Here is a 26,514-nt window from a genome sequence, read left to right as displayed (position 1 = left end):
TTCTCGTGCCAAAGACCTAAGGGTTATACCATAATGTTCATGGAGTAATACTGCAGGATATTATCAACAATGCAAGAGTTGTAAACTACCTTGTAATTACCCTATAGGTGTTACAAGGTCACCTGATGTCACTCAAGGTCGCCACCAGGTGTCCAAGAACAAAGAATTGGGTTGATAAAGTTACGTGGCTTATGGGACAATTACACGAAATCAGACAGGTGGTTGTCATGTTTGAGAAGCAGCTTGGGTTGATGGGTTTAGACTTCAAAGGAAGAATCTTTGTCATTTGGAGGGCATGTGAACAGCCATAAGGGGCAGACACAGCACAATTGCCATATAACATGCATGGAGGACACATCATTCCACATTTACCAGCAAAACCTCTTGTGTGTTCACAATTAATGTGACATTTGACTCTGAAGTCAGTCAACCATTGGATTATGAGATTAGCTTGAGCAATCATCTTTGTTTTGATACTAAGAGTACTGACATTCATGCACAAGTGGGCTCTAGACCCCCCCCCCCCCCCCCCCACACACACACACTATAAATGTCTGAGCCAGATTAAATATGTACATGGTACTTGTAACAATTCCAAACTAATAGGACATACAACTCCTAATTGAGCATACCTGTACATGTATATGAATATACTGTAATACATAAAACTACATGTACATGCTCTTTGTCCTGTTTTTAAACCAATTAAATTGCTGAAACCTTAAATACTACTAACTGTGAGAGACTTCAATGGTTAATGTAGTTGAGTATGATGCACATACATGTACTGAACATGTCTACATGTGTGTCTGCTATAACAATGTGAACATATCACACACTTACATGCATTTACATGTACTTTGTAACAGCAAATTAGTTTAATTCCTCAACCTTTTTGCACATGAAAGAGCAATTTTCAGCGCAATTTATGAAATTTTTTTATTTGATATTAGAGATACAACTACATTGGTTGGATTGGCCAGTTTATGGGCTTCACAAAAAGTATAATTTTATCAGCCAGCACAGTATAATGCCTTCAGAATATGCTTGAATAAACACATGGCAAACATGTGAATACATTGAAGAATTACAGCAACACCATGCATAAATTTTCATACATGTACATCTTGACAGTACATTTAACTGAATGTTCAAAGAATATTGGGTCAAGATAAATTAAAGCTGTTATCCAACAGCATTGCTGGGGTCCATGCTATTAGTCTTACCACTTCTGGTAGCCTGATGTCTATAAAGTTCATGATAATTGGAAAAAAACACGAAAAAAAAAAAAAAAAAAAACCCGGAAAGGAACATACTGGATTTAAACCCTAGACTGCCAGGCATCATTTACAATTGGCCAAAAACTAAGGACTAGCACAGAGAATAGGCGGTTTTGATCTTCTGCTGATAGCTGAGGACATAAGACAGAAAGAGCACATTGTTGCAAAGTTGGTGCCCCCAGAGCAAAACACAGAGTGAACACATTGTTGCAAAGTTGGTGCCCCAGAGCAAAACACAGAAAGAACACATTGTTGCAAAGTTGGTGCCCCAGAGCAAAAAAAAACAGAAAGAATACATTGTTGCAAAGCTGATGTCCACTTCCACCATAAACCGCAGTATATGGTTTCATGCAGTTTAGCACAAAGTTCCCATGTTATTTAAACAGGAGGGTTTTGTCAATTTTTCATTTGTCATAACATGAAAACTATAAAAAATAAGTAAAAAAATAATTCTAGTAGAAATGTGATCCTGACGCCAAGGGGCACCAGATAGTGTATTGTTTATGATTTTAAAATGGATTAGCCGTTTTGGAGAAGAAGATTATTTAAACTTATCACTAAAATTCAAAATGGCTGTTTAATCATGTGACTGGCGAAACAACACAAAACATCAAAGTTGCTCCATATGTTCCTTATTAAGACTCCAAAGTTTGGTTTTTCTAGCTTTACCAGTTTTCGCAATATTGCAATTTTATGAGTTGACTAAGAATAATAATAATTATCTAAACGATTTCAAAAAGTGTCCCACTAGGGTAATAGCATGGACCCCTAATAGTTAGTAGAGTTAACTTATAATTACAGACTTCCTGTCCAGCAGTATGTGGGATGGTCCCCAGCAACCTGTTGGTGGTCCCCTAGAAATACTGTTCAGTACAGCGCAAAACTCCAATCAAATAAATCAATAAATACCTACATTAATTTTTAATTGCAAGGTACATGTACAAGTATATGTTTAGCCAAGAAATCTTAGCTATGGCGATTTTGATATTTGTACCATTTGTCACACCCAACAACACTTGCACAGTTAAAAAACCTTATAACTTTCATTGAGTAAAGTCACCGAAACAATCAATGAAGTATACTGAACTATTAATATAAAAGTTATATCATACAATTCATATACAGTGTACCTAGAATTATCAACCAAGGTGAAATGATGTGGGGCTGGTCACGGTGCCACAGTGGTATGCTAGTAGTGCAATGCAGAACTTCATTTTCACCATCTTGAACTATGGCAACCTCTACATACACTACTGCGTAAACTGGAGCATAAATGATAATGTGGGTTGAGCATTCGTTGTGCACTTTGTAGTTAGATCACTCAAGACATCTTTGGTTTCATTCATCGAAACCATCGAAGGTTACAACTCTTCAGAATGAGTATGACAACCAGCATGGTTCTTGTTCGTTCACTTTAATTGATGAAAACTTGCACAGTTGGAAGCAACTTCCCTTTGCATAAATAAGTAGGGAATACATTTAAATTTGGGTCAGAAAACTGACTGCTGTCATATACGTGAAAAATTCTAGGCTATGGCAATACCCACCAAGCTAAGGAAAGAACAAAAGTTCTGATTTTCCTCCTATTTTGCCTTTTGGCTGGGAACTTTCTGACAGCCCAAAAGATCCAACCAATATAAAATTGCCAGCTGACAATGTATGGATGTATGACTGATATAACACCAATCACACTCCGTGTATAAGCTACAATGTGACAGACATTTACACTCCACAACAGTAGCAGGTGAGGCATATGTTGAATGGAAGTTCACTCACCGTACACTTATTGGGTTTCTCACCGGAGTGCACCCTCATGTGGATGAGAAGCTTGTAGCGAGCGTTGAAAGGTTTGTAACGACGAGGACAGCCTGACCAGAAACAGGTGAAGTCCTCTCCTTTCCGCTGATCAATGTGACATTTCTCAATGTGCCGCACAAGTTCATCCTGCTCAGGGAATACTTGGTTACAGTCAATCCACCTGCACACTTGTCTCTCCGACTCATCCTCTCCAGTCTCGTCATTAGGAATGGCTGGAGTGTTGCTGATGTTGCTGATGTTGCTGGTCGTGAGAGCCATGGCAGGGCTGTACACAGGCAGAGGCTGACTCTGAGTCTGGTCCTGCTGTTGTTGTTGTTGATGTTGTTGTTGTACATGATGTAGGATGTTCTGCTGCATGTGCAGAGAGGCCTGCTGCTGGGAATGGTGAAGATGTGGATGACCTTGCTGATGCTGCTGTGGATGAGGATGATACTGGTGATGTTGCTGCTGAAGATAACACTTATGCTGCTGCTGTTGTTGTTGTTGTTGTTGACGTTGCTGACCATGTTGCTGTTCCAGAGCTTGTGCATAGGATGGAGGAGGGCGCATGAAGTGGGTGCTGGACACTGATGTGCTGGATGGGTTGGCTGAGACCTGCTCCATCCCACTGTCGGGAAGATCAAAGAGATTCCCATTGATGTTAACGTTCATGTGGAGATTGACATTCATGTTCAGATCATGGTATCCTTGTTCCAGTAGGTGCACCTGATCCTTTGGAGCCACCATATGGTTGCTCATGAAGCCGGATTCTTGTCTGTTGCCCTGCATCTCAAGCTGTATCATGCTTGCACAGTCAGAGAAGGCATCAAAGTCCTGCTCCCTTTTCACCAGGGTGTTAGGGCTTAAAGGAGTTAAGTTGAGGAAGCGATTTCCTGATGAACCGGAGCCAGAATAAGGACTGCTGGATCCATTCCTCATGAGATGTCCATAGCAGCCAGTGCCTGGGCCAGTTTGCGGGGAGAGACTTGCGGAGGATCCTCGAGAACCCAGGAAACCGTTTAGACTCAACATATTAGGAGAGGAACGAATGATAGCGGATATGTCAAGTCCCTCAGCAGATAGCGGGGAAACCGACAAGCCACGTTTTCTCACCTGAGCCGATGGACGAGGGCTAGCCATGCTGGATCCAGACTGAGAGGACACAGTCTCAGGAAGGTGCAGGTATGGCGAAAGCGAGGTGGTTCCGTGAGAGGTGGCACTCCCTGGGGTGGTTAGACTCAGGTATTCACTTCCTGTCACAGAACCATTTGTTATGGAGCTTAAGGCAGGTAATGGTTTGTATGGGTTCCACTCCATTTTCTGCTGCACTGGTGCTGGCTCCACAAAGGCAGTTTTCTGTGTCCCACTACCATTGTTGAAGCCACCAGGTGTAGAAAATCTGGCATTTTCTGATGTGACTGACATGGCTGGAGTGGGCGCAGTGTGTCGAGGACTGGATCGGATACTGGAGACTTCGCTGGGGGTGGGAGTGTGTGTTTGTAACAAATGGCTGGTGGGCTGTTGTAAACTGGATGCCACCAAACTGATCCCATTGGTGCCCACTCTAGAAGTGACAGTGCAGATGCGCTGAGCTTGGTTTCCATAGTTTCCAGTCCTTGGAGTGATACCAATGCACTGCGGGCCATAGCTGCTTGTGGGGTCTGTAATAAACAAATATTGAAATATTTATTTATGTATCTATTTGATTGATGTTTTACGCCGTACCCAAGAATATTTCACTTATACGACGGCGGCCAGCATTACGGTGGAAGGAAACCGGGCAGTGTCCGGGGAAAACCCACGACCATCCACAGATTGCTGGCAGACCTTCCCACTTACGGTCAGAGAGGAAGCCAGCATGAGCTGGACTTGAACTCAGAGCAACCGCATTGGTGAATATTGAAATATGTTAATGAGTGGACAACACATTTAACTACGGTAAGGTCATCATTTTACAAGTGATGCATTCTGACTGATTCACCCAGCTTATAGGGCCAGTCCAGTTTTTCATGAAGTTTGATTAACTTCTTATCAGAAAAACGTAAGTGTTGGCATCAAAAATGTCATTTTAATGTATTTATGTGCTGCTGAAAATGTATTTCTACATTCCAAACTTTAGGGAAAATACAGTGGTTATAATCCTTGATTGGAATCAATTTCATGTTACAGTACAGTCTGATCTTCACGCTAAATCCTACACACATGGTACACCATGACTTCACACCTGTACACTGCACATGGCAAGACACAAATTTATTTAAACAGTTGGTTAACATTAAGTCCACTATTTAAGCAAAACAGGTTTCTAGTTGATGCTAAACTTTTCTTCAATGAAACACATATTACATGTTTCAGAGACAAGTAATTCACTGCATAAGTTTCAGCTAAATGTACTGACATCCCTCACTGAAACTAATTTATTTATTTATTTATTTGATTGGTGTTTTACGCCGTACTCAGGAATATTTCACTTATATGACGGCAACAAGCATTATGGTGGGTGGAAACCAGGCAGAGCCCGGGGGAAACCCACGACCAACTGCAGGTTGCTGCTAGACCTTCCCAGTTATGGCCGGAAAGGAAGCCAGCATGAGCTGGACTTGAACTCACAGGGACCGCATTGGTGAGAGACTCCTAGGTCATTACGCTGCGCTAGCGTGCTAACCAACTGAGCCACAAAGGCCCCCATTGAAACTAATTATATTGCATATTATCAAATATATCTAAAGACCTAACCAATTGTTATGTCAATACATTACACTCACTTGAAAACAGAAAAAAAACAGTTTCATTCTAGCTGTGCAGAAAAAGTAGTGAGAAGTGGCGTTCGTGCATTATCGTAATTTTACAAATTCCGTGAAGGAAGTAAGACTTGAAACAAAACTTGAAGTTAATTTCCCCGACATCCTTTCAGGCAAGTGCACTCCAGATGCTGAACACAAACACAAACAAAAATAAATGTGCCGTACATGTGGAGATATTGTCATCAGAACTTTCTAATCATGTGGGGGGCCTCTGGGGCTGAGTGGTTAACTACTCAATAACTCACAAGCCTCTGACCAATGTGGTTAATGTGAATTCAAATCTGGCTCATGCTGGCTTTCTCCCTGGTTGTACCTGAGAGGCTCTCTCAGCAACCTGTGGATGGTCATGTGTTTCCCCTGGCCCTGCTGACCACCATCATATAAGTGAAATATTCTTGAGTATGGCATAAAACACCAATCAAATAAATAAATTAATCTAACCCTGTGAATTACTGAATGAAAGCCACACACATTAAATTTGTTAGTGAGCATTAACCCTATTTGTTCTTTGCCCATACAGCATCTAGTGGCACACTGCCAACTACAGACACTAATACATCCTGCTAAGAAGTGTATGACGTTTCCAAACTCTCAACACCCACGCTTGCCATGTGGTATAATACCGTCTCACTAAAACCCTTAAGGGGGTAATATTATTTTGCAGTACAGGCCATTCTGTTACACTACACTTAATCTGTAGAGATTAATGTGTTTATCTGTATAAAACGTTTGAACATGCATACTCATAGACACACAGCATATGTAGTGACTGTTCACATACAAAATCCCTTATCCCTGTCAATGTCCTTAGCCAGATTTGAAAGTGATATCCTCCTCTAGAATTGCTTTTCACATATGGTCTTCACAACACAGAGGGGACTGACCTACAGACTGAGAGAAGAACATCAGCATTTGTGTGTGCCCCTCCCACTTTCAATGTGGACAGCAACTAAGTATAGACATAATGTAAAAGCATGAATAATTTGCATAAACCAAGAAAATACACACTGATGTTGCAATGATCCTTTCATAATCAGTGTGCAAAAGATTTTGCTCAGTCAACTAATTTACTTTATCATTTATTTATCTGACTGGTGTTTTCGATATATCAAAGGTTATTTCAATTATTTTGTCAAGAGCCATAACTATGAGTAGGATGCTGGAAGATCTTCCCACAAATGACTAAAGATCTGGACTTGGGCTCACAGCGAGCATGTAGAATTAATCACAACATTCAGCAGTAGAGAGAATGTTTTGATCAACAAAGGTAACCATTGAGTAAATTATGGGTTACATGTCTATCTCTGAACCACTGCCATTTGTCATGTCACACATCACACTTCTGTAAGCCACGTCTCACCCAGTAGGTGATTCAAACATTTGGACACAATGGTCAGGACTAATCTTTTATTCGCTTATTTATTTATTTGGTTAGTGTTTTACACCATACTCAAGGGGGGAAAGCCACAACCATCCCCAGGTTGCTTGCAGACCTTCCCAAGGCCCGCTAACCAACTGATCCATGGAGGCCCCGCTAATCTTCTAGGAAACCCTGATAGTTGGTTTGGCCTGAATCAGTCTGCTAAAAATATAGCACCCGCTCCGCTTTTCACTGTAAACGGTCAAAAATGATCGCATAATTAAAGAATTTTGTTAAAAACAAAACAATTGTAAAAAACTAAAAGAAATGTTGTGATAAGCAAATCCTTATCCAACAACATGTGCCTAAAAACATAAAGTGGCTGGAATGGCTAAGGAAGACCTCATGGCCTACGTAAAAACCACTTTATCACCTCATGTATCAGCTACATGGACTACATAATAACCACTTTTATCACCTCATGTAGCAGGTATTTGGACTACATAATAACCACTTTCATCACCTCATGTAGCAGCTACATGGACTACATAATAACCACTTTCATCACCTCATGTAGCAGCTACATGGACTACATAATAACCACTTTTATCACCTCATGTAGCAGCTACATGGACTACATAATAACCACTTTTATCACCACATGTAGCAACTACATGGACTACATAATAACCACTTTTATCACCTCATGTAGCAACTACATGAACTACATAATAACCACTTTTATCACCTCATGTAGCAGCTACATGGACTACAGAATAACCGCTTTCATCACCTCATGTAGCAGCTACATGAACTATATAATAACCACTTTCATCACCTCATGTAGCAGCTACTTGGACTACATAATAACCACTTTTATCACCTCATGTAGCAGCTACATGGACTACATAATAACCACTTTTATCACCTCATGTAGCAGCTACATGGACTACATAATAACCACTTTTATCACCTCATGTAGCAGCTACAGGAGCTACATAATAACCACTTTCATCACCTCATGTAGCAGCTACATGGACAACATAATAACCACTTTTATCACCTCACGTAGCAGCTACATGTAGTTAATGTTCTAAATTTTTGAAACTGTTCCCCCACTTCCCTTTCAATTCTAGATGTATTAGAAATGTGCAAGTGTATTGCAGTTTAGCACATATAATCCAAACAACAAATATTATCCAAATGAAGATTACAACAACTTTTCATTTGTATAACAATCAGTAGAATGTAACAATTCTTGAAAACAAGGTTAAAAAAGAACAGCCAATTTAACAAATAAATGCGTTGTATTAGTGGATTATCACAGACATGTGTACGCTAGGTGTAACTGAGGTCTACCCATGAGCCTTATAAGCCCTGCTTGTCATAAACATGAACAAATGTCCCAACAACAGCCTAAATTCATTAGCCATCTAAATGTCCTTTAATTACCGCATATAGATCAATCATTTGCACTTTTAATATCACTTAAGGGTTGAACATGGGTAAGAATTTGATAATTACACTATTACCAGAGAAGCCATAAAAAGGCACTAAGGAAGGGTTTCTCTGATCCCGTCAATCACCCCTATATCAGGGTTCACTGGCTACCTGCCTATAAACATGGCACCGAAAATCTCTTAAAGGGGCAAGAACGATGAAGTCAACAACCAGAATGGTGTGCAAGGAAGTGATCACAATGGACAGTATCAGATAACCAGACTGACTTCCAATAAATATAACGAAAATTACACATCTATCTTGTATGTGTATCAGTCAAGAAATGTGCTAACTTTGCTCAAGACTCCTATTCCTAACCAAAACGGCAGTGAATTTAATGTACAGGGGAAAGGGACAAGTATTGATTTCGCTTTCACCTGTTTAGGCACATCACAGAAATATGTCCTGTATTAAAACACCTACTTGTACAGATAACTTATATACCATAAAGTAAAGGCATGTATATATATATATATATATATATATATATATATATATATATATATATATATATATATAATTTTGGATACTCTTGGAAATTCTAGACTATTTCAGTTCAAAGGTTATCTCTCACCACTCCATTTTGGTTGGAGGCTATCTAAATAAATGCCCTGCACGAAATGTTCTGTGGTATTGTGAACTCTTGCGGCATGATTAATTCATAAGGATATTTTTATACATGTACCTAAACCATTACATATATGTCACAGACATATCTATATGGTTTACTTCTTTCTGTCAGGGTCTAGTTTTTGTTTAATTGTCAACTTACATATACTAGCTGAGTGACAACATGCAAGGACTTCGGCTAGCTACATGTGGCACATGCAGCTACTTCATAAAATACACTGCCAATTTTACATGGGCAGAGAATGAACAATTATGACTTAAAAAGCACATGATACTTCCACAATAGCATTTATCCCATACTGTGGCAACCTACCCTAATTCTTTGAATTTTTGGGAGATCTGGTCTGCTCTTTTTATATACATGTAAATACTGTAACACAGTTTCTCTTTTCTCACAGGGCTAATCTATACAATAGACATCCTATAGTTATCCTTACTTCTGTGAAAACAGAGAGAAATGCAAATTTTTTGCTTTTGTACTACTGATATCTGTCATAAAATTAGAAGAATTATTGTAAATCTTCAACCTTTTCAATCACTAAAGCACTTTTTTAAGTGGAATTCAAGCATACAGTTATTCAGAAAATGATGTTAAAATTGTTTTGTCTGTGTCACTAAAAATGCAAGCTTCATAAAACTGCGAATTATACCGCATTGTTCTCTCAGAATGTTTCAAAATATTGGTTGCAGAGGCGGTTGAAAAGGTTGAAGAAATAGGGTACTGTAGCAGAAGTGAGATACTCAGCTACATGTAAATGCAGTTACACTCAAACCATGAATAGGAATTTCACAGGTATTCACCATGTAGACTACTGACTTCTAACTACTAACACCATGACTTCATCTTGAATACCTTTCATGTTTTCTTTTAACTTTTCTGGAATGTTCTAACATCAATTAATGTACACACTAAACAACAGGCATCCACGAGGCCCTTGTTTTTTTTGAAGAAGAAGACCAAAAACAGATACTTTATATTTACGGGAAAAGAATTATAGGTAAAAATATGTGTAAACAAGACTGTAGTCATGGTTTGGAAAGAGTTTACTACAAAATTAATTCCTGAATTTAAATACAGGTTTAAGCTTGCCACAGAAAATCAGCCGGGAAATTCCATTGTACTGGTGAAGACGTTAAGAGAATGTGTGTGTATAGCACTGATCAGAAGACTTGCCGGCACTACATGTAGCTCTTCCTTGTATGTTTACTTTCCCACTGACACAGAAAACCAGGTATTTTTATCACTGTTTTAACAGTTCTATCGGGGAGTTCTTTGCAGGCCCAGCTACATGGCAACAGTGCGATACATATTCCCCCTGTGACTCAGGCTTGCTGGTCTGGCAGGGGAACCTCTGCAGATAAGTAAGGTATTACTGGGTAACAAGGTTTAGGTAGCACTAGCTAACAGTACCTGAAGTCAATACCTTCCGCATGTATTTATCTAAATACATGTTTATAAGTAATATTACTTGTGTATAAGTAATAATATAAACAATAATAACAGCTAACCCCCTCCCCCCTTGATATACATAATTCACAATAAGGAAAGACATTTAGTGCACAAGTGAGGAGGACTCTATACTGTTTGAATGATTTAAATTGGTTTTATCACCACGATCCTGATAATATAAGCTTTAACGTAGGCTCAATATTTGCACACCAAACTGCCCCTGGGAAGCAAGCATAGCCCCAACAGAATTTAGATCTGAGATCTGTGAATTACACTCATTGTTGAACTTAAGAAACTAAGAGTGAATGTGTTGGATGGAATAACTTTGACCCACCAGTTTTTTAATAATCTGCTATGTTCACTGAAATCATTACACAACACAGAGGATCTAATAAATGCTACAAGGTGAGACATGTACATGCCATAATGCAGGACCCTTCGTATATTGCTATAGGATAATTTATAATGTCAAAATTGAAACTATCCCTCTTGGCACAGTCTTCAAAACAGCCATAACTAACTACATTATATTTAAATATTTTGTGATATTTAAACATTTTGTGACGATAATAAAGACAATCATCCTAAAACAATTAAAATGCCTGGCATATTATTGCAGAATGAAACGATGAAACCCATATTTATTTATGTAACACCATATAATCATTCTGGAAACCTGGCATTATACTTCAAATCATGTCAATATCACATTGAAACCCTGGCATTATGTGAAACCCTGGCATTATGTCACACTCAAACCCTGGCATTATGTCACACTCAAACCCTGGCATTATGTCACACTCAAACCCTGGCATATGTCACACTCAAACCCTGGCATTATGTCACACTCAAACCCTGGCATTATGTCACACTAAAACCCTGGCATTATGGGAAACCCTGGGCATTATGGGAAACCCTGGCATTATGTTACACTGAAACCTGGCATTATGTCACCCTGAAACCCTGGTATTATGTGACAATGAAGCCCAGAATTCATGTCCCATTGAAAACAAAGACAAGATCATACTGAACAGTAAGTGTTAATGTCATACAGAGAAAAATTCTAATCAAGGCATCAAAACAGACAGTAGTAACCAATCACATACATTATCATCAATAATTACAAGATCAATATGAAGAAAGAATATGAAGGAATGTAAAATAATAAAAAGGCAATGACACCCCAAATACTCTTTCAAAATGAAAACTTCAGCCAGGTTTTTTTATCATGTCACAGGCAATAATACTGAACAAATTGTTGGAAAGCTGAAGAGAAAAATACTTATTAAAATATCAGAATTATTATTACAATTACATGTAAAACATAGAATATCGCAGTTATTCTAAAAATCATCATGAAATTCTATATGAGTTAGTTTAATATTGTCAGGCCTGTCAATGTGTTTTATGATCTTGCATAAGTCGGCACCTGAAACATCAAATGTTAGACATCTGTTTGATATATCTGTCAACAGATCTAATTATCTCCCCACTTTTGCAGACTTCCACCACCAGGGTGACAGTCAACATGACAATAGATCCTATATAAATCTCAAGTAGAACACCCTATCACTCAGGCTTTCCTGACAACCATTATTGATATAGACAACAAATAAAACCGACAGGGTTATACTGTACCCTGTTATATCCCACTTATCAGGACTTTGCATGGATAAATAATTCATCTCAAAAACTTAAGCTGTCAGTGCATTTGTTTTGTGTTTTCAGCCTTGTCCAATAGTACACTGCATGTTGACCTGATTTAAGATATATATCTCAGTTTACCACAATTACAATGCCTGCTGTTTGGAGCTGGGACAATACCTGCTGTTGTGGACTGCAAAGCGGCTGTCACTAAGCTGTCAACAGACAAACATGTAAATAATGGTTAGCTAACCAGAGGAGTGTGGCAAGAAAGAAAAGGTTTTAGGGTCATTCAAGTAGCTGACGAAATGCTCGCTTTGTGCCATGAAGAACAGCAAACTATTTCCACACTGTACTTGATTAATTGATTAACTTAACTGTGCTGCCCAAGAGAATACAGCAGAAAGTGCTGTCCTGTCCAAGAGAATACAGCAGAAAATACTGTGTTGTCCACGAGAATAGAGCAGATTGTACTGTGTTGTCCAAGAGAATAGAGCAGATTGTACTGTGTTGTCCAAGAGAATAGAGCAGATTGTACTGTGTTGTCCAAGAGAATACAGCAGAGAATACTGTGTTGTCCAAGAGAATACAGCAGAAAATACTGTGCTGTCCACGAGAATAGAGCAGATTGTACTGTGTTGTCCAAGAGAATAGAGCAGATTGTACTGTGTTGTCCAAGAGAATACAGCAGATTGTACTGTGTTGTCCAAGAGAATAGAGCAGATTGTACTGTGTTGTCCAAGAGAATACAGCAGATTGTACTGTGTTGTCCAAGAGAATACAGCAGAGAATACTGTGCTGTCCACGAGAATAGAGCAGATTGTACTGTGTTGTCCAAGAGAATACAGCAGAGAATACTGTGCTGTCCACGAGAATAGAGCAGATTGTACTGTGTTGTCCAAGAGAATAGAGCAGATTGTACTGTGTTGTCCAAGAGAATACAGCAGATTGTACTGTGTTGTCCAAGAGAATAGAGCAGATTGTACTGTGTTGTCCACGAGAATACAGCAGATTGTACTGTGTTGTCCAAGACAACACAGCAGAGAGTACTGTGCTGTCCAAATGAATACAGCAAAGAGTTTGTGCTGCCCCAAAAGAATACAGCAAAGAGTGCTGTGCTGTCCAAGAGAATAGAGCAGATTGTACTGTGTTGTCCAAGAGAATACAACAGAGAGTGCTGAGCTGTCCAGGAGAGTACAGCAGAGTACTGTGCTGTCCGCGAGAATAGAGCAGATTGTACTGTGTTGTCCAAGAGAATACAACAGAGAGTGCTGAGCTGTCCAAGAGAATAGAGCAAAGAATACTGTGCTGTCCAAGAGAATACAGCAGAGAATACTGTGCTGTCCAAGAGAATACAGCAGAGAATACTGTGCTGTCCAGGAGAGTACAGCAGAGTACTGTGCTGTCCCAGGAAAATACAGCAGAGAATATGGTGCTGTCCAGGAGAATATAACAGAAAGCACAGAACACTCGAAAGAGCATGGTGCAGTCCAGAAGAATACTCGATAGGGTACTATATTCAGAGTTGCAGACTGAGAAGAAACAGTTTATCTCGGACTTAATTTGCAGTCTGATCACATAGGTCGCACCATGACATGATACGACCAAAACAAGCATGAAAGTGATGACAAACCCTACATGAATATAAGCAAACACAGAATCTTAGAAATGTCAAAATTAAAAGACAGACAAAAAAAAAGACAAAATGTCAGAAATTAAAAACAGTTCTAAGAAAGCCCAACAATTTTTCAACAGGAACATGAACCCGAAGACAAAAAAGAATTAAGGTACATGTACCATGTTAGGTTCAACATATATGATATTTCATGCAAAATACTCATTTCATCTTGTACCTAAATGTAATATTATGAAAACACTACTGTCCTGCCCCGCCCTGTAACAATTAACTTAAACAGGAGACTGGATTTATGCTGGAGTATGTATACTATATGCATGTACTATATGTATGTATACTATATGTATGTGTATTTATATATATATATATATATATATATATATATATATATATATATATATATATATACACACACATGGGTGTGTGTCTGTGTGACCAATATATACATTCATAAATACATACACACACAACAATCATTCAGAAAACAGACAAAAGTTTTATAAGTATAAACACCTGACTTGAACATAAGAGATTGCCATTCAATCCAGGTGTAGAATTTCCTGCTGCCACTCTATTACGTTAATGCAACCCTTAATCAGCTCTCCTGGACGGAGGTATTTAAGTGCTTCACCAATGAATGGCCATTTCCAACAAAGTACAAAACTTGGAATGCGTCATAAACCAGCGTGCAACAAGGACACCATTGTTGTGACTACAAACAAGATACAAGACCACGGATACAAACAAGAAACCGTTATAGGTCGCCATAAGCAAGGCTGTTACAAAAGGGAGGTTGACGGTGTGTTATGTTTATGAGTAAGGTCATACCCAAACAACTGGTCCGTGTCAAGTATATCATCCACACGCCAAATACCAGAGAGACAATCGTCTCTGGTGCATACATGTCTGACACCACACAGCCCTCTTTATCTAACAGTGTGATTTGCACGTGAGGAGACAGACGAGACGCCATGCCAAAGGATGACATCTTCACGTAGTCAAACATTTCCTTAAAGTTTTTGATCTCAAGGACACCGTAACAAGGCCACATTATCAGCAAAAACACCTTCAAGCATAATTAATATATACACCCTTGAGATGCCCACACAAAAGTACATCTATAATGATTTGTATTTACTATTAGTAATTATTATTTGTTATTATTATTATTTATTATAGTGAATTCTCATACATTAAAAGTTCCTTAACCTTTCTTAAATTTATAATGGTGGTTATATGTTTCCCCTTAGCTCAGCCCGGTTTCTTCCCATCATAATTCTGTTCGCTTTACACCAATCAAATAAATACGAGTTTAGTGAAATGGTCTTTCAGACAGCAAATAAAACTGGAATGTTCAGTATTTTACACTCCGTCTTATAAACAGTTCGATTATTGCTTATTGTTATTGGGATGTTTTATGAGGCAGAGTTACTATTAATACTGACAAATACAGCTGGCAAGAGAGTCTATCCAGTTGTGTACACCTCTTATGCAGATCATGTCAAGGGAGAAGCAAAGCCTCCTGACAAGAATTTAATATAAGCACACTGCTGGTCCAAAAGGTCAAACTCTTAATTATTCACAGTCTTAATTAATTCACAAGCAGCTTACAAACAGGCTAGCCTCGATCTTTAGGTTATCAGTGGTTGGACATCAACATCTTGCCAAACTCTCAGGAGTATATATAGTACAACGCTTAGAAAATCACATTAACCCTATTCATCTACCCTAATTCCTCAATCTTTTCTCATATAAAATAGGAACTTGGTTCTGGAGTCATGCTACGACGGTTGATTTGGTCAATTTCAGGGCTTCACAAAAAGCGAAAAAAAAACTTTTTTTACACACAGAATAATGCCCTCAGAGTTTGCTAAATAAACACTTTGTAAACATGCGAAAAGTTTGGAGAATTACTGTAACACCCAGCTAATTAACTCATCAAGTTACAAGTGTGCTTGTATGTGTTTAGAGTTTATTATCAGAAATTACAATTTTTAATTTTGTGATAAGCAGAACAGTATTTCAAAATAGTAATACTAAATGATCCAGAAACTTAAAATGCTACCTTATTGTGGGCATATAAAAATCTTGCATCATTGAGCCTGCAGTATAATACTATCAGGGCATATCTAGAGTCACTTTGGTTGTGGAAAACATTTGGGCCCCCAAGCTGTTGGCCGCCCAAATCGAACAAGCTGTATTAAACAAAGATGTGACGGTTTACCCATAAAAAAGTAAAGCTAAATTTTCATACAAATCACTTTCATTCGCAAACCTAAGAGCATCATTGTGAGTTGCATTTTTAAAATTTCTTTATGCACACTCACATTAAAATTTGGGATCAGGGCAGAATCCACAAAGCCATTTTTGACTCAAGTCAAAATTGAAAACCTCCTCACAGTGCTTACATTTTGGAAACGGAAGCCACAATTTTGACACATTTTGACATTCAAGATAAAATTGATGACAAAATTTAAATTTCCAAAGCCCAAAAAAAAGCTTTAACATGGAATTTCAAGTTTTGACTTAAGTCAGAAATGGTTTGGTGAAATCGGTCCTTGAGCCTTCAATGGTTTTCTAGATATAGCCCTGACTATATATGTACATGTACTTCTACGCCTACATACTTGTGTTAACGAAACGCAGATGTGGAGCTCTGACTTCATGTAATTAGCCACATAATTAATCCCTTCGTAATATTACGAACAGCTACCTGAAGCAATGAACACCATTGTAATATCAGGTAACTGATAGTACTGATTGGATACAGATGTCAGATGACAGTGATTCAGCACATATGATAGCAGACTGTGTTACATCTGATGACCATCATCATTAGATTACCCAGCTGTAAACTGGAAAGGTGCACATAGTTTTAATTAGGTCTATTCCAAGTCTTTTACCTGAAAGAAATCTAAAAAACGAAGTAAGGTTCATCAGACAGATAACTGAAAACTACTTGTAAAAATGCTTTTGTCTATGCTTTTTTAGATCTTTAAAGATCTAAAAAAGACAACTTGCCAGAAGTCGACTGTTTACCCCAGGCAATTTGGTCTCCCCTATACCCATAAACCCGAGCCCCATGGTCTTCACAAAGGTGTTAAACAATATAAAATAAACAAACTAAAAAAATTTAATTCATGACAACAAATACTACAAGATTTCACCCTTCTACACAGTCAACACATCTGAATGATAGATTTGAAACTTTAGCCCTTTCTAACTTATGATATAAAATGTAGTACTTTGCTCCATTTCTCTCTCCGACTCAGCGCAATACACAAAATATGAAAGTTATGGGTACATCTGAACTAATCCCAAAGTGATAATGGTTATAAAATGCAATTTCAGCAGCTATAGAATGAGATCAGAGAAACTGACCAATCATCTGTGGCGTGTTAGGAATGCTTGGCATGTCCAGAATGTGTTTAATAACACACCTGTTCATTGGTAAATAGGTGATTCACATTCCACGAGTAAACTAGCCATGGTACTAGCAGAATACATTAAATTCTAATCAACACTCACTGCCTAGCAAATTCGGCCAGTACTGTATAATTTATTGCCTAAATTTATAACATTATTACAAATAAAGCCATCATTAATCCACCTGCTGTCCTCTTCTGTTTTACCCTGCTAAGAAATAAATCATCTAGATTTCTGAAGCTTTGACCTTACACAACAAGTACATGTATAGTCTTTTTCTACCGTTTTCGACACCTATGGGCCATCAGTCAAACAATGAAGGACAACACCCAACAAGAATGATCAAAAGGTTGGGATAAAGTTGCATTTTAAGACAACAATTACACATGTGTATAAACATATAAAATATCCAGCAGAAAAATGAAAACTTCAAGTTGCGAGGACATCTACAGAAGCAAAACTGGTATAATTATTCAGGTGGTAACTATTTATTCTAAAATAATTTTGATTTCTTTATTTAAAAAAAAACAACAGTATTCATTTAACAATACTGCAAATTGTACATGCATGTACATGCTATTTTCTGTATGTATGTACTTTGTAAGATAACAGTTAAATAAAACAAAAAATGAAGTAAGATTCCCTCTGAAAATCTTTATGGTTTGAGGTTTCTTTTATGAATTAATTTATGTGAAATGATTATACTGTAAAGTGGACATTATGGAACATTCATCATGCTGAATGCCAGAGCAATTCTTGTGAAGTTATATACTCATCATAAATGAATGTTCAAATTCCAGGTTTATGGCAAAAGTCAAGCTTGTAATTAGCTCTAAGATCAGTTGGCCATCTTCCCACCTTAGCTTCCAAATTAAACTCTCTGAGGTGTTAAATTCACAAACCTTAAACTTGGCCATGTTGCCAGCACTGTACTCAAAGGGTGAAAGCTGTATGCTACGAAAACAGGTTTCACATGATCTTTAAGTAGTGCTGAATTCATATCAACTCATTATGCGGTAATAAAAAAGACCATAAGGTCGTAATTAACACAAGTATAACCCGGAACTCGGTGCATCCACTCAGACAGCAGCCGAATCATTTTCAAATCACCTGACTCCATTGCTAGGGTAGAATCGGCAAGATTTTTCGAAAATTAAGATCATCCTCTTTGTTTTTTTCTGCAGTGGTTGCTTATAGTTCCTGCTGTTCATAATTAGAACAAAAATTACTGTTAAGACTCCCCAACAAGTTAAATTACTGTTAAGACTCCCCAACAAGTTAAATTACTGTTAAGACTACCAAACAAGTTAAATTACTGTTAAGACTCCCAAACAAGTTAAATTACTGTTGAGACTCCCAAACAAGTTAATTGCCCTTTGAGTGGTGTAATACTGCAGCAGGAAATTTCACATGTACCGTACGACTGAAGGAAACATATATTAGCAGTGTACAATTTTGACATGTTGAGGACAGCAAACTCGAAAAGACCAAATTCCTGGTTAGTGAATGGTAGAATACAGATCAGTATTGCTGAAAGCTGTAAAGCTGGTAAGTGTGAAACAGATCTCAGATCTAGCTTGTGACCATCACTACACTGGAAGTGACCCACTAAAAGACTACTCATAGAATGCCAGCAATTAGACTCCGTTGAGAAAATTTTTTTTAAAATATCAGCAGTGGCAGTTTCAGTGCTGAAAAGGATCTTCTGCTAACACTCGCTTCAATTTTTTGGTTTCTTCCATTTTATCACTTCGTTTATTGTTTCCTTCACTTTATTTTTAAAATTGAGTTATATAGCACTGTTATTAATTCCAAAATGATTAATAATAAAAATGATAAGAAGTTCGAACCTGAAAGGACACATCAAAAAGGAACTCGAAAACAAAAACTACGGTTTTAACAGACATGACAGCTATGCCATAAGAAATTTCATTTTGAATTTAAACATGAAAATTACCCTACCTGGTGTGTTTTGAGCTGCTCATGCCCAATTTGTTAAAATTGTTTTTCTGTCTTGTATAGTTTTACAACAATTTACGAATTTAGACGAAACGAAATGCAAGTGACAAAACTGCTTATGTATAACTGCTGACATGTTGGCAGAATACCACAGACATTTAAAAAATAAACCTTACATCAAATGAAAAATCCATCTGTGCTCAATGGAAGTGTTCTTTCAAAACTGATATGACACGCCAAAAAAAAAAAAAAATGCTCATATCGTGAAACCGAAAAAATTAACGGTTTTACATGAATGTCACGTGTAGGTTTTACCTATCTGGTACAGTTCTCATCAGGGATACTGTGCTTGCAGTGTACATGTACACAGGATATTGGAAGCATATATGTAATTTGACTTACCTATTTTGACAGAACGTTGATTGCTTTGGGAGTGCTGGAGAGCATGGATACGATTGGAGGAGCTAGTGAGTGGAGAGTACGAGTGTTTGTGGCTGCTGCTGCTGGCTGGCTCCCCGGGAAAGGTGGGTTTACCCCCATTAACAAGAGAGCGGGCAGACGTGAGTGGGGGTAGCTGTACCCCTGCCTTCTCCACCGGGGTTGTACGGGTTGAGGTGGACGGCAAAGGGGTGTCTGCTTGTATCCTGAGAGTGGGGATGTCCATCTTAGCACCCCCACCCCCCACATTAGGCACGGCTCCTCCGCCTCCAGGGGTCTGACCTGAATTCCGTCCATTCATTACTCTGAAAACATAAAGCACCTTTATCATATCCTTAATGTTTGGACACTGAGTCTCACTGGAACACAAGAACATTCATAGCAGGACAGTGGGTATTAGTATTTGAGTATTAGATTTGAGGTACCTGTTGACTGCTTTGGTGGTCCAATAGTTAAAGTGTCCACCTCACAGTTGGGAGACCCAGGATCAAACCTGGGTCGGGTCATACCAAAGATTTTAAAAATGGTACTTGTTGCTGCTCTGCACTGCGCTCAGCACTGAGAGGTTAGAGCAAAGAAACAGGATTTGTGGCTCAGTGTCAGTATAATGTGACTGGGTGAGGTGTCTTCAGCATGATACTTCAGTGGCAGCAGCACTTTGACAGCATCAACTTGCCTTGCCACAAGAAGACAAAGTATATGTACACACACCTAATGACTTCTCATTGTCATGTAACTGGAAAAATGTTTAAGTTTGACTTAAAACCCTTAGCATACAGAACATACATGTACATGTACACACATACACCGTTACCTACAGTTACCTACAGCGCTGTTAGCACAGATAAAAAAACATGAACTTATTTACATCAATATCTGACCCTCATGAAATATGGCAGTTGGTTAAGAAACTTACAAGAGATATGTGCATGTAGAATGCACACTGTATCCCCAAGAGACTATGCAGTCTGTATATGTTTGTATAAAATACATATTTCAGTGTAATAATTTGCAAGCAGTTAGCTTGCTACCGTGCAGTAAAACTTTTAGTGCAAATAGTCAATGTTTTACAATGGATTGGTAGAGTGAAGGAATGTGTTAACCATAAATCTACTACCCTGCAGGGTACTTTACAAGACAAGTTTAATGTATGAACAAAGTGAGTTAACTGCCTACGTAAATTAATTACACTTCTGTACTCCTGTTTGTTACACAGTCAATACCATGAAGACTATAAATTGCATAGTATGTGTGCTGATTCTATCAGATTAAACAATAGCTGCTGTAAAGCCTACCAGTACAAATGACACTGCACCAATACCTCAATGACTTTCGAAGCCTTGGAGGTCTACATATTGCATGATTTATCGCGGGTTAGTATCTACATGCATGTATAAATCCCAATTGTGCAGCCTGATCGTTTAGCACATTATTTAGGTCGAGGAATTGCTATACTTGCACTTATAAAATGTCCAGGTAAAAATGCACCTGTAGATCCTACAACATTGGGGTACTGTGATAACGTGTGTTTTTGTTAAGCTACTCATTCCTCTAGGGCTGTAGTAAGTCCCTACGTTTAAAACTAATGGACGGTTCCAAACAAAAATTTTTTTACTGGCAATTAAAATAATTTGAAGTAACTGACATTTATAAAATGTATCTTTATGACAGCTACATTTACACACTGCCTCCATTTTATGTTGCAAAGTCATTCGTTCTACATTTCCTCTTGTTTTCACTGCTAAATTTATGTAACCCTCCATATATAGGTGTTCGAGTCAAACATACTGGGCGTTGAAGTAAAAATATATCAGGTGATTCAAGTGAGGCTTACCAGATGTTCGAAAAGGTCGACAAATTGCGGTAAGGTATAATTAAATATTTAGAAAACTTGCTTCCCACTCCAAATGATAAACAGTGACTTGATCATTAAAGGGAGCAACGCTTGCCAAATAATGAAACCCCTGCGTAAGTCTGTTACCCCATTCAATCCCTTTGTCGAAGTCAAATGACAACCCACTGTCGACACATCTACTATATATTTTTATCCTCTGTTTCAGCACATGTATTTGTACATGTATATGTAGCTTCAGAGTAAATAATATTACAAAAATGTTGAAATTAAACTCTAAACCATTCGACATATGGGGCGGCATGACCCATTGACCTTGATGCCGGCATGTGCAGTCAAAATAATATTGTGTCACGGTTACCCAGAAATCCAAAAGAAGGTGTCGTAACATCCCTTTTGAGGCCATTTTGTTACAGCAGAGTGTCCAGATTTCATTTTCACCTATCTCTCTCATGTTAAAAGTGCTCAAAACAGGGTGTCCAAACAGGATCAGTTTTTTATTTCATCCATCCACTTGGACAGGTGGACATGTAGCTGGCTAGCCCTGTGCGTGAGACCCTTCAGTGTATGCCACATACCCATAACACAGGATGTTTTCCCATACAGATTACGGGTGTGAAACCCTTCCAACTAATTTGTGACATGAAAAATATGGAAAATGATCTCATCTCCTTGTCACACAAGAGTTTATTATCGGTATCGCAAAAACACAGCAATTTACCTTCAGCTCACTCTCAAAACTACCAGGAATGCAGTGTTGAAAGTTCAAGCTTGTTCTCTCACCATGTTCATAAATCTAAGGTAAATAAATAAATCCGTTGATGAATATTCAGCACAAATTCAGGTCTGAGTGATTCAGTTCGTGAGGGAGCCATATACCAAACCACAACCTTATCGTGCAAAGTTAGGACTAGAAAAAGTATATTAAAAATCCCCAATAATCAGACATTACAAAACGCAACTAATTAAGCTTTTGTTTTTGTATAGAAAGGTGAGAGAAAGTCCTAATGAATTTCACTCCATAACTTCATCAATCACGTCCTCCACTGGTACTTTGAGGGCAGTTTGGACAATAGATAACATTGAGCAGAAAGAATTTCAGCTTTCATTGTGTACATATTTTGATAAACACTAGAATACTATGTACCCAGAATCCGATTTAGTACTGAACTTGTACATTGAGTATAGATAAGATAGATAGCGTATTTAACTTAAATCTAAAATTGTTCCTCATACTGGATGCTCTCTGCACGACAGGCCATTTGAATCTATCAATTCTACGCCCTGTTGAAAGACACCTGGTTTTCTGATATGTGTGAAAAGTGATGTAATCCATGTTAGCCAATAACACTCTGTACAAGCAAAATACCTTACTTGGCAAACAAGTACAAATTTTCATGGGTCGAATGGTGGTGGTGTGTTGAATACCGCATCAGACATTTCCAATGAAATAACAACCATATGTGTTTCAGGAATACTTGGTGTCACCGATCACTCACAAGCGAACCATAAATAGTTCCCGTACTGAAAACTTGATCTCTCGCAACAAATTCGTTAAAATTTGACCCATATTCACCTTCTAGTTCCAGTTTCATTCAGTCACAGCAATTTTGCAATAACAACATGTAACGGCTCACCATGGTAAGTTTCGATAAAATTTGGCCCATATTCATCATCTAGTACCAGTTTTGTTGAGTCACAGAAATTTTTCAATAACAACATGTAACGGCTCACGATGGTACGTTACGTTAAAATTTGGCCCATATTCACCATCTAGTACCAGTTTCATTCAGTCACAGCAATTTTGCAATAACAACATGTAACGGATCACCATGGTAAGTTTCGATAAAATTTGGCCCATATTCATCATCTAGTACCAGTTTTGTTCAGTCACAGCAATTTTTCAATAACAACATGTAACGGCTCACGATGGTACGGTTGTCTCTATTGGTTATCCTGGATTATGTTAATTAGCCATACGTATCAGATTTGAGAGCTCCTTCAGCAGAGGTATAATAGACAGAAGGGGTAGTAGCAATGGGACTGCATATAAGAGTGGGTATTGGTACAAACACAAACACAGTAGTGTAACATCTAACTCTGACCCTATATCATACTTATCTGAGTAAGGTTTCAGGTGGGGTAAATACCCCATCTGGTATATGCAAACAGGAGATTGCCATATCCGGGATATATAAGTGTGCACTACACTTTATATGGATACAGTATGTATCTAATAGCTCAGCATGCAGTACAAGTTGTCTAAACACAACAAAAATACTTACCAAATACATGTACATGTATGTATGTGTTTGTAGCTGCTACAGTTAGTAAATCTGAGTGCTTCAGGCTAAACTTCAGACATGGGAATTAATGGCCAGAAAAAAAAAATAAAAAAATACCTCACCCTACCTCCAAATTACATTAGCAATCACCTGTTCCCACAGGTGATCAACAGATCTTTTTTTTTTAAATTTAAAAAAAAAAATCTGAAATCAGCCAACTGGAGGAAAATTTCTATGCTTGAAAGTTACATATTTTAAAATTTAGAGCATATTAAGAGAAAAAATCTTTTCAAGGAAGTTAGAAAGTTTTCAAATTCAGCCAACTATATTTACATGCTGAAAAACATAACAGATTAGAGAAAATGTGAAATCCCATCCAGTATTACGCTGTGAAGTTTAGATTATGACAAGGTAAAAAAAATAAGCATACATAAATATTAATTTGTATGCTGGGCATCACCTTGAGCTGCATGTAGATATAAAAATATCTGTATATAATATATATATATATCTACTATATCTACATCTTTGTACATGAAATGTATGTACCTGGGTTCAAGACCATGCACATTGAGATGACTGAGATAGACTGCTCTTCACACCTTTACACCTATAACTAGAACAAAATGTACATAAAATTTTTTACACCTCTGAATCGAGGTCAGTCACAAAGAGGTACACTAGATTAACACACTTACAATGGGGAAGAATAACTTCAGAGTGCAGAAACAGGGTATTCTCAATCCATGTGGTTCAACCCAGCCTGTTACAATGTTGAGCAGTATAACTCATAACTCAGACAAGAGGTTCCAATTTAGATGTCACCTGGCATAAGCACACCATTTTTCCCTGATAACATCCAGATGAGAGCGATCTCAACATCTGATAGCCTTGATCAATCACTACGGCTATGATTTTTATTCGCCTGGAGTACGGCCATGGTCTGCTTATAAAGCTGAAGGAAGTAATAAATTCTCAAAGGTTTCAGTATAAAATGGCAACCAAGCGACTGCATACACAGTTATCCAATATGTCCAAAGTGAAATGTTAGCTAGCTGTTTGGAGATCCTCCATGTACAACCAGTCGCTTTGAAGTTGCCCTTCTTACTGACAAATAGTCACACAAAAGCTCTCCTGCTTTTCAGGACAGGTAAAGTCTGTAATCTCCACTCTAGTCACTCCGTGTGGCTTTCTATGTCCATGTCGTGTCCTTAAAGGTATTAGGGTTATTGCGGCACTGTCACACTGGGCTGCCATCCAATTAAGAACTAGGACCAGGGGTGATACTGAAATACAATATCTTCAGCAGTTCCAGTGGACTAGTCAACTAAGGATCAGAGGTGGGCTTGCTGTAAGGCCAAATCAATTTAACCACTTGACTTCATCGAGTCTCCCCTTCTCGGATTAATTCCGACATGTTACTGATTTATAACACAAACTTTGTTCAACATCTCTACAGGTACATATATCCATGCATAGCTTAAGGCCCTTCTAAATGTCACAGCATGCATACATGTATATTACTTTATTAGCAGATATTAAGAATTAATTTTTTTACAAACATGAGAGCCTAGTTGTGTCTGTTATTAAAATGTTTTAGAATCCTCACAGAATTAAGATGTTTAAAATAAGTACCACAAACATACTGTTCTTCTTCCACTATTGAACACCATGTCAGCTGCAAATGGCAGCCTCAGCTTCTTTTTCCTCACTAGTTCTAATTTCAGTTATAGCCAATGCATGTTTTGCTCTAAAAGTGCTCAAGGGTGAAAGAAAAATAAAATAATAATAATTATAAATCGCTACCTTTATTATATTTTTAATGCCATAAAGTGTCACGTAGTATTTCTAGTTTCCCATGTGACACTACCATACCAGTAGGGATTTGGCTATCAGATAATAGTAATTATCAACAAGCTTTCAAGCTACAAAGTATATTTATACAATGTATAAAAAAATATAAAATTAGGTTTTAACTGGCTTTGCATTTTACTCCTTAATGTTATTTGTTAAAAGTTAGTTCTTCTTTTCTCATAAAAATCCTAAGATAATGTGACACCACTCTTATTGTGAGAGTCAGTCTTATTGTCTATCAATGTTTGTGATACCATTCCCTCTCCTGGTTCTCCACCATGATGAATAAAGCTGGTGTGGCCTAGCAGTTATTCATGTCAGAACATGTCTTCACCATGTGCAAGAAGTTAGTCTGCTGTTAATCTCCCTTCTCAGGCCAAACCTAGAAATGTCATCATCTACAAACGTTTTACATGAAAAAAACAAACATGTAAAGGCTTTTTACGTTTCATTTGCATATTTTTTTTTCAAATCATCATGTGTTCTTAAGAATTTCTTAATACAGGTCACTCCCAACAGTATTGAGATAATTCATATTTCTCTCAATATGTGCTTAAAGTACATGTAAATTAACGATAACTGCTATATCCTCCATACAG

The 26,514-nt window shown here is 37.9% G+C and overlaps 1 protein-coding gene across 1 annotated transcript in view; it reads right to left on the bottom strand.

Moving 5' to 3' along the window:
• The window catches only part of LOC135470835 (zinc finger protein GLIS3-like), a 69,150-nt gene that overhangs the window by 24,398 nt on the left and 18,238 nt on the right, over positions 1 to 26,514 (bottom strand). The window contains exons 2-3 of the mRNA XM_064749880.1: positions 19,889 to 20,229; positions 3,057 to 4,738 (exon numbers count right to left, since the gene is read on the bottom strand). Coding sequence (XP_064605950.1) covers positions 3,057 to 4,738; positions 19,889 to 20,225 — 2,019 coding nt within the window. The 5' untranslated portion in view covers positions 20,226 to 20,229. The remainder of the gene's footprint in view (positions 1 to 3,056; positions 4,739 to 19,888; positions 20,230 to 26,514) is intronic.

Source organism: Liolophura sinensis, chromosome 7 (assembly GCF_032854445.1).
Source record: "Liolophura sinensis isolate JHLJ2023 chromosome 7, CUHK_Ljap_v2, whole genome shotgun sequence".
In the NCBI taxonomy this organism is placed as follows: domain Eukaryota; kingdom Metazoa; phylum Mollusca; class Polyplacophora; order Chitonida; family Chitonidae; genus Liolophura; species Liolophura sinensis.
Note: the sequence above shows the minus strand (reverse complement) of the source record. Positions and strands in the feature narration are given on the sequence as shown.